The sequence below is a fragment of the Cynocephalus volans genome, chromosome 7 (assembly GCF_027409185.1).
Source record: "Cynocephalus volans isolate mCynVol1 chromosome 7, mCynVol1.pri, whole genome shotgun sequence".
In the NCBI taxonomy this organism is placed as follows: Eukaryota; Metazoa; Chordata; class Mammalia; order Dermoptera; family Cynocephalidae; genus Cynocephalus; species Cynocephalus volans.
The window spans coordinates 124,413,471-124,428,350 of NC_084466.1; the positions used below are offsets into that span (position 1 = coordinate 124,413,471).

The following is a 14,880-nucleotide window of genomic DNA, read 5'->3' on the forward strand; positions in this document are numbered from 1 at the left end:
TGTAAATGGGATAGCTTTCTTGCTTTCTTTTTCTGCTAGTTCATTGTTGGTATATGGAAATGCTACTGATTTTTACATGTCGATTTTGTATCCTGCAAATTTACTGAATTTGTTTATCAGGTCTTGGAGTTTTTTGGTATAGTCTTTAGGTTTGTCTATATGTAAAATAATATCATCTGAAAACAGGGACAACTTGACTTCCTCCTTTCTCATTTGGATGCCCTTTATTTCTATCTATTGCCTAATTGCTCTGGCTAGGACTTCTAGTACTATGTTGAATAGAAATGGTGAGAGTAGGCATCCTTGTCTTGTTCCAGTTCTTAGGGTTATAACGTTAGCTGTGGGTTTGTCACACAATTATCTCATTGTATTAAGATATTTTCCTTCTATACCTAATTTGTTGGGGGTCTTTATCATGAAGGGATATTGAATTTTATCAAATGCTTTTTCTGTGTCTATTGAGATGATCATATCTTTTTTTCTTTCATTCTGTTGATGTGATATATTGTATTTATTGATTTGCATGTGTTGAACTATCCTTGTATCCCTGGGATAAATCCCACTTGATCATGGCACATAAACTTTTTGATGTGCTGTTAGACTCAGTTTGCTAGGATTTTATTGAGGATTTTTGCACCTGTGTTCATTAGGGATATTGGCCTATAGTTTTGTTGTTGTTGCTGCTGTGTCCTCGCCTGGTTTTGGTATAAGGGTAATGCTGGCATCATAGTATGATATGTAAGATTTTCATTCACTTCAATTTTTTTAAAGTTTAAGAAGTATTGGTATTTAACATTTTTTAAATGTTTGATAGAATTCAGCAATAAAGCCATCTGGTCCTGGGCTTTTCTTTATTGGAGACTTTTTATTACTAATTCAATCTCATTACTTGCTATTGGTCTATTTAGGTTTTCTATTTCTTCTTGGTTCAGTCTTGATAGGGCATTTATGTCCAGGAACTTATCCATTTCCTCTAGGAAAAATACTTAGCTTCTTTTTATGTCTAGTTCCTATAGGTTAGGAACATCTGAATTCTAAAAGCATTCCAATTGCATTTCATATGACCTATAAAGCTCATTAATAATGAATGTTTTTATTTACCAGCATGAAGATTAAATAGGCTATGCCAGTGTATGTTTAAATTATGGACACCATTATAGCATGTAGCAGTAGCATGTGCACCATTGTTGGAAAATGGAAATTAAATAATATAAAGGTGTGTAGAGAAGAGTGTTGGGTCATAAAGGAGCTGCAAGTTCTTATTCTCATCATTTTCAACATTGCTGACCCTCTTTAGAGTGTTGCTGCTTAAGAAGGATTTGGAGAAATGGGATATAAGTAGATAATGAGTTCAGACAAACTTAGAATGGAGGCTGCTCGGGCCAATTAAGAGCTCAAACCTTGCAGTCACATTGCCTGGGACTGAATCTGGGCACCATCACTTACTATCAGGGCCACATGAGTAGGTGACTTAATCTTACTAAGCCTCAGTTTTGTATCTATAAAATGGGAATGATAATACTGCTTCATAGCATTGTTGTGAGGATTGTGTGAGATAATGCATGTAAATTGAGCAAAATGCCTAGCAATTGTAAGTGCCATATAAATGATGTCTGTTGTCATTAATGTCTGCCATCACACCCTTCAAAGGCCAAGTTTTGAGGACCCTTGAGGCCCCCAGAAGCCTCAAGAACTTAGGTGTGGGCACTCTTGGCAGCAGTCATCATTTCAGGAGCACCCTCAGTCACTCTCCCCTTTCTTACTGGAGAGAACTGGTTTTTGTGCCTCCTCTCCCAACAGCCTCCTTGAGATTTGCCTGGAAGATAATCCAACCCCACAGGGATAGAAAAGTAGAAAGCTAAGCATAAGGAAGTACAGTATCTGAGAAAAGATAATAATTATCTGGACTTGCCACACACACACATGCATGTAGATGCACAAAAGAATGAAATGATAGGAAACCCAATCAGTGGTTTTCCACAGGAGAAGGTGCAGACAAGTGCCAACCTTACAAACACCCACCTCACAATATCCTTCATATACAGCTGACTGCTTCAGCCTGGCTCAGTCCTCCTCCCTGGCTTCGCTGGGGATATCTGGGACCCTCTGTTTCTCTCTGTTCCTGTTTTCCTTGGCTAATACCTGAGACCCAGTGCTGCTTCTGTGATTTGTAACACAGGAAGCCACTTTCTCACTATCAGTGCAACTTTCAGTTTTGGCTCATTTATCACTTTAATCCCAACTAGAAACTTGTTCACCATTTTCATAGAGAAGCAGTGTTTGTATGGGTGGCTTTGTTCTATAATGCTGACTTTGTAAACACAATCCAGAGAGTAATAAGATTAGCAATATTTAACATGCTAATATTTATTGTGAGCCTACTTTTAAGCAAAAATTGTCTTAAATACCCTACATATATTAAATGATTTTATCCTTACAATATTACATTTCACTCAGGATCTCACAGCGAGCAGAGCCAGGAGTTAAACTCAGGCAGGCTGGCTCCAAAATCCACACACTACTCAGATATAACTTAGTGACTACCTGTAGTTGAGGAAGGCGCTAGGTTGATTAAAAGCAAGAATTCTCCAGAAGAGAGGTTTTAAAACACTAGATTTTATTACAGGGAATAGCTGTAGCCAGTGCTTTGGAAAAGGTACAGATTTTCTCCTATATTGAAAATTTTAATTTAGGCTTGTTTATCACTTGATGATTCATGTTCAAATAATCATGTTAAATTTGTAGGAAGTAATGACCTCTTACAAAGAAAATATATAACCTGGTTGACAAATGCCCCTTTGTCACCTAATATAAGATTTTCATCAAGGAACATTACAAAAGTATTTATCTGTCAATTTATGGTTTATAACTGAAGGGTGCCATAGAAGCTCTTCAAGGGTAGAATAAAAACCTTCCTTTTCCTTTCACTCCTTGGTCCTCTCCTTAAGGCATATGACCCACATTTGACAAGGTAGTTTCTTTCCTGTAAACCACATCTTTGATCTTTGGTTAAAATTATTTGGTCCCTAAATAACTCTTGACATTCCACCTTATTCCTTCTTGTAAACCCACAGAAAATTGTCTCCTGAGAGAATCAGGCACAGAATTGCATAAAATTCAATACATCATCTAAGAGACAAAAGCTACTAGTTTCCTGCTTGAAATGAACTTATTTCATTACAAACAATTGTCAGTTTTATTTTGAGCATTAGTCCCTGGAAGAATGCTTTCTAATGGAATTATTACCATCTGGCATTGTTACCATTCATTCTTTTTGCATTCTAAAACAAAAACTGACGCCAAGAAAGACTGTTCCCTCTCTCCCAGCTGACAGCGTCTGAGTGGCAGAAACAGGCTCCAGAAAAGCCACATAGTTTTTCTTCCCAGACACTATTTTTCATAATGCCCGTTTCACTGGAAAATGCTTGATTTAGCTCAGGACTTAAATTAAATAGAATATAGGAAATACCATTCCTCTTGCTAAATTAAAATCAGAAGTTCTGTGTCCAAATTAACATATGTTGTATTTTGATGGATACTGATGCTCACCAATTGAATCCTTTTGATCTAAAAAAAGTAGTAGTGTGACATGAGGAGTGTGAAAATGTTCCCCGAGAAAAGCTTGGAAGTGGCCCCTGAAGAAAGTCCCTCTCGAAAAACAACTGGGCTGATTTAGCCCAAAGAAGAGGAAGTGGGTAAGGACAAGTGGAAGGAATGAAACCTGGTCTTCCTATATTTAATTACGCTGGTGTACTTTACCGAGCCAGATGCTATTTCGAGTGCTTTCCAAATATTATCTTATTTGATATTCACCATCACTCTGTGAGATGAGCATTGCCTTTTTGCCATTTAACAGATAAGTGAAGTGAGGCTCAGAGAGTTTGAATGTTTTGACCAAGTCACACAGCAAGCAGGTGATGGAGCTGAACACTTAAACCCAGGGTGATTCCAGAGGGCTTGTTCCTAACCACCGTGCTAGATGCACGAAGCCGTTGTGTGAGAGGACGTAAGCGTTGGTTTTCCACTGTTACTGAGAACAATTTCAGAGGGATAGAGCTAAATTAGACACAAAAGACTTTTTTCACTTTCTGTTATAAAATGTGACATTAAGAAATGTGACGTTACATTATAAAATGTAATATATTTGTGCCTAGCAGCCAGATCTTGTTTTCTAATACCATTCCTCAATAAAAGGAAACAAGATTCCTTAGAAAAAATGGCAGATCCTAGGACTGGGGCAGAAAATACATAAGATGAGCCTGGAGCATCTTGTTTTGCTAGAAAAGAAGGAAGTGCTAAAAACAAACAAACAAACAAACACAATGACGGGAGTATGTGAAAGGAACACAAGAGCAACTGGAAGAACTCCCAATGACCAAAGCAACAAAATAATGTATTAAATTATAATTCATCCAAAGTATTAAATAAATATCCATGATTTCATACTGATATAAGTAAATGATATGTGTAAATGATAAAAAGAAAGAAGAGACAAATCTCCTATGCAGGAGAATTCCAAATAACTACGTAGATTCTTCATCCACAAGGAGGTGGAACACCACTCCCCACTCCTTAGACGTGAGGTGGGCATAGTGACCTCCATCCAAAGAATATAGTGTGGAAAGGAGTTAAAAATTTTTTAAAAGAATAACTTTACAGGAGGACCTTACAAACACTACCTCAGCCACATGATTAAAGTCAACATCAGCAGGATAAGTCATGTTGATGGTGTGTGCCCTCGATATGGTGTGATAAGAATGGCACTGTACCATTGTGGTCTTCCTCCCACAAAACACATGACTCCAGTTTAATTATGAGAAAAATATCAGACAAATCCTAATCGAGGGATCTTCTACAAAATACTTGACCAGCACTCCTCAAAACTGTCAAGATCATAAAAAAGAAAAGTCTAAGAAACCACCATAGTCAAGAGCAGCCTAAAGAGACATCATAACTAAATGTAACATGCTATACTGGGTGGGATCCTGGAAGAGAAAAAGGACATTAGGTAAAAATTAAGAAAATCTGCATAAAGTATGGACTTTAATAAATAATAATATATCAGTATTAGTTCATGAATTATGACTAATATACTAGACTAGTGTAAGATGTTAATAATAGGGAAAACTTCGTGTGGGGTATATTGTCTTTGTGATTTCTCTATAATTCTAAAACTATTCTGAAATGAAAAGTTTATCACAAAATAATGAATTTGAATAATTAGCAAGTGAATGCATATGTAACTATCATCCAGAGTTGGAACACTGCCACCACCCACAAACCTCATTTTCCTTCTCAAATGTTACCACTTTTCCCCTAGAGAAAACTACTGCTATGAATTTTATAATAATAACATCCTATTTTTCTTTATAGTTTTTCCACTAATATGCGTTTCTAAACAATATAGTATCGTTTTGCTGGTTTTAAAATTTACATTTACATAAATGTAATCATACCATATGTATTCTTGTGTGTCTGCTTAAAATGTGTCTACCTTGTTGCATGTGGTTAGCTATTGCCTGTTCATTTTCATTGCTGCATAGAATTACATTGCATAAATACACAAAATTTGTGTATGCATTTTATTGTTGTTGGACACTTAGATTGTTTCTGGTGTGGGGCTCTGAAAATTATTTCTGACTATCAGATTTGTGAGACACTAAGATTCGATAGCTCTTGTAGACTTGCTTTTTTGAGAATCTCCATTTGTGTGGGGCAAGGAAGAAGAACCTGTTGTTTCAAAGCGGGAGTGACCGTCTAGTTCAGGAACCACAGTCTAGACTGAGGAGGGATAAAGCCCAGTGCTGCTGCATGTGCGTTGCTGAGGGACAGAGGCTGCCCAAGTGCCTCAGCACAGTGGGAGCCTTCCTTCCCAGAGACATGTGGACCAGCCTACGTACCAGCTCCTTCACAATTTTACCCACCACTTTGATAGTGATGTCTGTGGACAAAACAGCAGAAACCTTGATCCTACTAACAACTTCTTATGCTTTGAAGAGAATGAGTCTATGTCTGGGAGATTCCTGCCAAGGTGGCCAGATAGAAAAGAAGCAGTAAAGTCTCCCTTACCTTCTGCCCCCAGATCCTCCTGGTTCTGATAATCTAGGTTCCTGACCCAGTGAAGGAAACTTGCTAAGTTTTCCAAGCAGACAAGTCTTTTATGTGTACATGTGTGCATGCATGTGTACACACACACAGGAGGTGAAAATCTAAGGTTGAGTCAAGGAGAGCTATTCTTGCTTATCTGGCCACCATGACCATCTTTCCTAAAGAGTGTCTTTGAACCGATCATATTTCATTTTTAATAGAGGTACTCCCCAGGCCAGCCTGTCAAGTCTCATTTTCCTCTAGTTTAACCCCAATTTGTTCAGGTTACGACTTTTGTTTGTGATTTAATTGGAAGCTTAATGATGAAGATCCCAGGCTATAGAGTAAGACAGACCAGATTCCACCTTGGGTAGGCCCTTTCTGAGCTGGATAACCTTGAGCAAGTTACTTCCCCTTTCTGAACCTCAGTTTCCTCACAGGCAGAAAAAAAAAATAATAAAATTTACTTTGCAAGTAGGTCAGATTTAGTGCAAACGTGTGTATTTAACATGTTTCCTGAAACAAGAGGGAAAACTAACACAAAATGAAGGTTATTGTTGTTGATAATAAAAATATAACTCATCTAGTATTTCTTTCTGTTATGTCTGTGGTCAGAAACCTTGCTAAATATAAGGTCTTAGAATACAGTTACAAAAATTACTCTGTTACATCTAGCATTTTATATTTCCTATGCGAGTTTTAATTCATAGCAAGATGATAAATGAAGTCCAGTGTCAGTGAAAGGCTTTGGGTTGTTCTTGCTTCTGATTATAAAACAGACCAAATTAGTGTGTCTTTCCATCAGGTTTATAATTGGAGATTTATTGGATTCAGAAAATGACATCTTTGAGGAGTCCAAAGAATGTGACCCTCATGGCTCAGAGGAGTCACAGAAAGCCTTCAACCATGGGACAGAGCTCATCCCATGGTACGTGCTATCCATCCAAGCTGATGTGCACCAGTTCCTGCTGCAGGGGGCCACAGTCGTCCACTACGACCAAGACATGCACCTCTCTGCCCGCTGCTTCCTCCAGCTTCAGCCTGACAACAGTACCTTGACCTGGATAAAGCCCACCACTGCCTCCTCAGCCAGCACTAAAGCAAAACTGGGTGTGCTTAGTAACGCAACTGAGCCTGGCAAATTCCCGTTACTGGGCAATGCTGGATTAAGCAGCCTGGTGGAGGGGATCTTGGATTTGTTTTCAGTGAAGGCTGTGTACATGGGACACCCTGGCATTGATATACACACCGTGTGTGTTCAGAACAAACTGGGTAGCATGTCTCTCTCTGAGACTGGTGTGACACTGCTCTATGGGCTTCAGACCACAGACAATAGATTATTGCACTTTGTGGCACCAAAGCACACAGCTAAAATGCTCTTCAGTGGATTGTTGGAACTCACTAGAGCTGTGAGAAAGATGAGGAAGTTCCCCGACCAAAGACAGCAGTGGCTGCGGAAACAGTATGTCAGCCTCTATCAGGTAAGGGGTGTGGCCATCCCTCTTTCCTCAGTAGTGTAATTCTCAAGAGCACACACTTGGCAATTAGACCACCAGGTTCAAGTGCCCAGCTCTGCGACTTAGTATCGGTGTGACCTTGGGCAGCTTTTTCTTAACCTTTCAGTTCCTTGGTTCCCTTATCTATAAAATGGAAATAATAACAATACCTGTCTGTAAGGTGGCTGTGAGGATTAACTGAGTTAATATGTGTAAAGCAACAGTATAAATTCATACAAGTGGTCTTCAAAAAGTTCATGGAAGGCTGGCTGGTTAGCTCTGTTGGTTAGAGTGCAGTATTATAACATCAAGGTCAAGGGTTTGGATCCTTGTACCTGCCAGCCACTAAAAAAACAAACAAACAAACAAACAAACAAACAAAAAAAACTTCATGGAAGGATTCATATTATCTTTTAATTCACCTTTTTTGTGAACTTTTTGAAGTACACTCATATGTATAAGGAATAGTGTCTGCTCATAGTAGGTCCTATTATTATTTTGTATGAAAATAGCAGCTATGGTCATTGTGGTTCTCACATCTGTAAAGAAACCAGTTAATAAAAGCATTTTCATTTACTCAAGGTTTCACTTGAAAGCATTGTAATCACAGTGCTTTTATTATTAATTAGTAACTAGCTGATAAATTGGAAACCTTCCCTTTAGAAATTGAAATCCTTATTCATCACCTAACATGCTATGTGACTCCTGGAGAGTTATTTAATGAACTGTGTATTGCTGCCTTAACTGTGGAACTCTTAAGATTGAAAGAAACTATTCCAAATGTGGGATAATGCTTCCATGGAGTTCTTCCTCACCAGGTTTGTAGTGGCAACAGCCTTTAACAGGCAGTTTTTGACAGTTGGCTGCTTAAACTTAGCGAGTTTCTTATTAACTCTGCGTTATCAGGTGCTTTTAACACTCCAGCTAAGGCTGGTGACAGGGCTGGCTGAACAAGATGGTGAGAAGAGACAGGGCACAACCAGAGCAGCATGCTTATTGGGGAACGAGGGTACAGATTGCTTGGAAATTGAGTCATAAACCCCACCACAAGGTGACAGTGTTGAAAAGGCATTGTCAAATGAATTGTGTCAAAAAATTCAGTTTTTCTTTGTTATGCTTTTCTGTCTTGCTGAGTGATAAAAAAAAAAATATGCTCTGACCAAGTCAGCTAAATTATAGTGCCTTGGGAGATTTGGGATAAGCCAGCAGTCACCATCCACCTATCCTGAAAAAATGTTATCATAAGACCATTTTACTTAGACGCAGCCCTAATGGTACCAGAAGCCATAAAGATTAGGAGGGCTGCCCTTCTGCATCTCTTCTTTCATTTCTCCCCCTTCTTGTGATTATAAAATGCTAAGCTCTGCTGACCCTTTTTGGAGCACATTTTTAAGGCTACCTGATGTATATGTCTCCCTGGTTGCAATCATCGTGTTGGCTCAATAAATCCTTGTTTTTATGTATTTGGCCTTAGTTCCCTATTAGGTTAACATGGGGAAAAATAATCTTTTTTATTAGTGTCACAGAGCAAATAGAACTATGACTTAAATCACTCCAGTAGCTGATTTCGTGTACTTTTCACAGTTCTAACATGTTTCCGACAATTAAAAATATCCCCCCCCTTCCCTGGGAAGTTGGTAGAGGTGCATATAATGCTCTTTATTTCTCATTTCCCCACACCTATGCCATGATTATGAATAGAGACCAGATCCTGAATACTAACTTGGTTAATTAATTAATAAGCCAATAAGCCTATGCACATGATTATGCTAATGCTACAAAGCTAGTTTTGTTAACTCATCTAAAACGGAAACCCAAATACTTGCTTTCTGTGTACTCCACAGGGAGCTTTCAGTGTAGTCTGAAAAGTCTTCAGGAGCTATTATGAATATTGAATTTGAGTTATGATCATTCCTCAGCCTTCTAGAATTAGCAAAATCCATCAAACATAGACATAAACCAGAGACTTTGAGCTCAGTTACAATCCTTGCCACCAAAGCATATGTGGTTTAGTTGCTCCATTTGTGTCCTTCCCAAGCTTATAGCATAAGGAACTGAATTAATACATAAGATGTACTTAGTTTCTCATTTCCCTGGCAGCCTTCAGCTTTTGCTGAAGGAGGCACCAGCTGAGACCATGAACACAGATGAGGTGGTGAGAGGTGCTGCTGGACCAGAGAAAAAAGAAGTGACCTAAAGAAGACTCATTCCTACCCAGCTGCAAACACAGCTCCACCCCTGTGTTGCACTGTAAAGGCCATACAGCTCCATAAACCTCAGTCACTTTTGAAATTATAGGTGATGTTCTTCCTTAAAACACTGTTCTACATGAGCCTTTTACAAAGACAGGCAGCATGCCTTAGACACTTGAGATTTGTTTCAAAAGAAAAGAGTGGAAAAGGCCTTTAGGCTGATCACTTTCTTGTCATATAGACTAGTTCCCGAATTGTTTCAGGGAACACACCAAAAAGATGCTAAGGTCAAATAGATCTTTTGTTAATGTTAAATGCCCCATTGGTGTCTTATAATACATGTTAGCAAATTAAAGGCTCTAAGAAGCCCTAAAGCACACACAAAAAAACTATTTAAATTTACCTCTGAGTTAAAGAGTTTTGTGAGAAGTCTTTTGGCTTTTTCCAAACTTCTCTTAGCCCTATAAGAGCATTTCTTTATTCCCAGTTTGAGAAGTACTTACATAGAAAATAATCTTTTCAACATCAGAGTTTCTTTACGTGGTGAATGAATGTGAAGTTATTTTCAAATACTATAAGTATTTTCGTACTAGCAAATGTAAACTGATGTGATGGAAGTAGCAATAGGAGATAAAGCAAAAGACAGAAAGAAAGAGTAACATTTGTAGTGAATCCTAGGAAAAATACAGGAAAATCTAAGAAAGTAAACTGTGCAGAGATGTTGATGTGGGCTTTGGAGGAAAGACAGATACTGAGAGCTTTGGCTCGAAGTTATAATGGGCAGTGCTGAGGGCCCTAAATCCTGGGTATGTGTAAGGAGCCCTGGGAAGCTGAGAGGATTAAGTACAGGATTATCAGGTGAACTTCTTTGGTTATAAGCAACAGAAACAGATTCTGCTATCTTCAGAAAAAAAGGGAGGCAAGAAATTTATTTAAAGTATGTAGATTAGTTTAATGGTCTTCAAAATGTCATATGCAGAGATATGCAAAGAGGTAAAAGTGCATGGGTATTTTTTTAAGGAATCAATTTTCTAATCTTCAACTTCCACATGAACTGTTTTCTAAAACTAATAATGTGCTTTCTTTCACAATCTTTCTTCTTCCACATTAAAAAAGGTATTGTCTTCACCCATCCCAAACAAGTTGATTGTTTTATGTAAAACAAAAGAAAGATTTAAACTACATTTTAGTTCCCAGAAAGCTTCCTTTAAAGATTAAACAAAGGCATTCTGCCTTTTCCTGGCCAGAACATACGAGGGAACTTTAAAAAGTTCATAGAAAGAATTATATTATCTTTTAATTGTATTTTTCCATGAACTTTTCGAAGTACCCTCATATTTCTGTTAAAGGTAAAGCTTAGCCCATACTGGAATGTTCTGAAATAAGAAAAACCAAAGCAGTAGAAGTTAATGGTGCTGATTCTTTTACATGTAAACTGTAATGGGTTTATTAAATATTTAAATATGTGTTGGTTAAAAACTCACAGATAAAATTTTTACAAAACTTCTTCCAGATTCAAAGTGCCTTATTCAATAAGAGGTTAAGACCTATTAAATTGTGTCATGAAATGTTTGTTTCAATTTGGAGTCACTCATAGTGACTTGTCGGTAGCGACTCTTCAGCACACCTGAATCAGGTGGAATGATCTCCAGCCATTTTCTTTCTCTGTTTCACTGCATTCAGGAATCCTATTCCAGGAAGAGAGATTCTGACTGGTTTATTTGGATTGTGTGCCAATCAAGGGAGGATATTCCATCTTGATCGAATGACCCACCAAGACTATATCCAGTGGAAAAGAGATAAAGTAAAATTGGAGTATGGTTAGAGAAAGGAGAAATAAGTAATGCACAGGCATAAGTCACAGATATCCCAATACAAGAGGTCATCAAAAAGTTTCCATGTCAAATACCGAAGTTACTCAGCATCCTGGGATCCATAACAGGATGCAGGAAATGGGAATTCACAGGTCAAGTCATAAAACCACTAAACGAATATTAGGATGAAGAAGTAAACACACACAAAAAGTCTATTATTTGCATATTATCTGCAACAAAGCAAAATCTGTTTACAAGCACTTCCTTGGAACTGCACAGCAGGGCTACACTTAAAAGTTTCCAGGGAGTAAAGACAGTAAATGGAAATTAATCTTAAAGACGCCCTTTTGTACAGTGTGTGAAATATCACCAATATTATCTTTAATTCATATGCAACTTTTTGTGGTTTTATTAACTAACTTTCCTGACTTATAGGGAGAATCGTTGACCATTGTTTAATTAATAAATCCTTGCTGTTACTCACTTAAAGAATATTACAGAGTTGCCTTAAGAGTAGTAACTGTTGTAAAGCACTGCCTGCACTTGAGTATGTGTTTGCCACCCATAGCATCATAATATAAATGGTGTTCTGAGTCCCATGGGCATTCAGTCTTTGGATTTCAACCACTCAAGAGGATGGCAGCCTAACTAGTTGAGGAGCTCCCCAGGGCCTTCCAAAGTGAATTTCACATACACTATATACCCTATATCTCAAGTCAGACTGTTCTAAGCATCAAACTAGGTGAAAATCTACCTGGCATGATACAGTAACAGACAGAAAGAACTTGATTTTACTTAAATAGATTCACAACCTGTTCCTTACCCCCAACACCACTAAGTCCTCCAAAGCTCTACTTTGCAAAGTAGGTCTTAATGAATTTTCCCACATTGTTACTTCTGGAATATAGCCTTTGAGGCTAGGATGGGAAGTTTTTTCTTCCCAGTTGATGTGTTAAAGCACATCACTGGAACTCAGCAGGGATGTGAACAGGACAGCAGGGGATACAATGAAATCTCTAACAGGGAGTCGTGAGAGTTAGAAAACAGGACCACTTGGGTGGCTAGATCATTATTCCTCTGTGGTCTCCTGTGTTCTTCCACCTCTGGGAATTTACTGGAAGTCGTTAGTCTATTTACTTCCCCATTGCTTGTTGCTTCCTTACGTGTTCAGCATGTGATTCTTTTACAGGAGGATGGACGGTATGAAGGCCCAACTTTGGCTCATGCTGTGGAGTTGTTTGGTGGCAGACGGTGGAGTACTCGGAACCCCAGTCCTGGGACATCAGCAAAGAATGCTGAGAAGCCCAATGTGCAGAGAAACAACACCTTGGGCATAAGCACCACCAAGAAAAAGAAGAAAATCCTCATGAGGGTAGAGTTTTATTTGTTTATTAAGCATCAAACCCAAATCTTCCAAGGTCATTGTATGGTCTACATCACCATAAACCAACCCTAGGTCATTTAGGTTGGGGACAAAATGAGGTATAAAACAAATGCTACAAGGGCGTATCGTACACCTCTTGGGAGCCAGGGCCAGCGTCAGGAACTGAGTCAACATCAGGCAAAAGACAGGGTCCATAGATGGACACAGACATGTAAACAAGCACAGTGCAGTCTAAATAAGTCATTGCCGAGCGGGCTGAGGGCCTCAGCCACGCCCCCCTGACACCTGCAGCCAGCCCAGTGTCAACCACCAAGCCACAGCAAGAAGGGCCCCGGGTTTCCGAGCTGGGGTAGTAGGGGGTCGAGGGCTTTTGCCACACCCCTCTGACATCTGCACCCAGCCTGGCAATGACCAAGCCACCACTGGAAGCCCCCTGGTCTCCCCTGTGGGAATGAGGGGGGTGCCACAGGTCTCAATCCCTCCCATCCTCCTTCCTCCTTCTTCCATCCCATTTCCTTCCCCTCTTTCCTCTCCCCCTCCCTCTCAACTGCTCCGCCACAACATCCTAGAATGTAAAAGAACAATATCAATTAAATTAAAAAATAAATAAAAATAAGTGGCATTGTCAAGACATCTGCAAAGTGCTATGGGAGCAGAGAGAATACAAGGCTGAGAAGCAGACTGGGAAGGCTTCACAGAGCAGTTGACAAATGGGTCTTGAAGGGTTATCAGGCAGACAGCACAGGAGAAAGCATCTCCAGTCAAGGAGACGGCACGGAGGCACAAAAGACTTGGCTTATTCAGGAAAGCACATTTAGTTTTGGGTGACTCGACCGTAAGCTCTGTGGTAGGCAAGGAAAGAACAGGGATCACATCGAGAAGGTCTTGAAAGGCCCAAATGCTACGTATAGAAGACAATTTAAAATATATTATTAGCACTGTATATCCTAAATTGCATTATGTAATATGTACTGTCACCATAACATGATAATATACTTGCTTCACGGCTATCTAGAAAAAGTCTCACTCTTGACATATGGGAGGCTGTTAATGCTAAAGTCGAACTTTATCTGCTTCGCAATTCTGACTGAACACAGAGTCCAGGGGCTGTGTGCCTCCCCCTGTCTGCCTCCCTCCCCAGAGGACTGCGGCTGTGTAGTGAGGAGCCAAGGAGATAGTGTAATGTGAGAGTGCTTGGTCAGCTTTACTAGGTCTTTACTGGTTCACCTTAAATACTGGGGACAGTATTTAAGGAAGTATCGAAGGGCAGGTTAGAAAATGGAGACCTGCCTGAACTAAAGCAGTGATGGGAGAAGAGCAGGAGCCTGGAAGCATCACGTGTGCTGTGTTCCCAGGGTGAGAGTGGAGAGGCGACTGACGACGAGATGGTGACACGGAAGGGCAAAATGTACAAAGAGTGTCGTGGCCGGAGTGGTTCTGATCCTCAAGATATTAACGAACAAGAAGAAGCAGGTAAAGCCACATGTGCACATGTGAGGTTTTTAATTTTATGGGAAAAAAATATACATTTGGCTTTAAATTGTGATTTAAGTGTTGCAGACATTTGTAACAAAATTCTCTCGTTAACATACTTACCTTTGTTTTTAACCAGATGAAACTTGAGGTATTTCTGCAAGCGTAGTGTACTTGGAAGAAACTTCTCATTAATTAATTTGCCATAATTGACAGGGAATATTAGATGTACAAGGTGCAATTTGGTGGATTAGACTGGTGATTCTCAACCCTGGCTGGATATTAGAGATTTAAAAAATATCTGGATGCCCTGGCCACACCCCAGACCAACTGATTCAGGTATTCTCTGTCTGGGACCTGTATATCTACATATTTTTTAAGCTCCCCAAATGATTCTAATGTGCAACCAGTTGAGAACTCACCAGATTAGTACT

General features: G+C 39.2%; 1 protein-coding gene across 1 annotated transcript in view; it reads left to right on the forward strand.

The window, feature by feature from the left end:
• The window catches only part of PLCE1 (phospholipase C epsilon 1), a 272,101-nt gene that overhangs the window by 195,783 nt on the left and 61,438 nt on the right, over window positions 1-14,880 (forward strand). Inside the window, exons 7-9 of the mRNA XM_063102561.1 lie at window positions 6,893-7,568; window positions 12,779-12,961; window positions 14,329-14,446. Coding sequence (XP_062958631.1) covers window positions 6,893-7,568; window positions 12,779-12,961; window positions 14,329-14,446 — 977 coding nt within the window. The remainder of the gene's footprint in view (window positions 1-6,892; window positions 7,569-12,778; window positions 12,962-14,328; window positions 14,447-14,880) is intronic.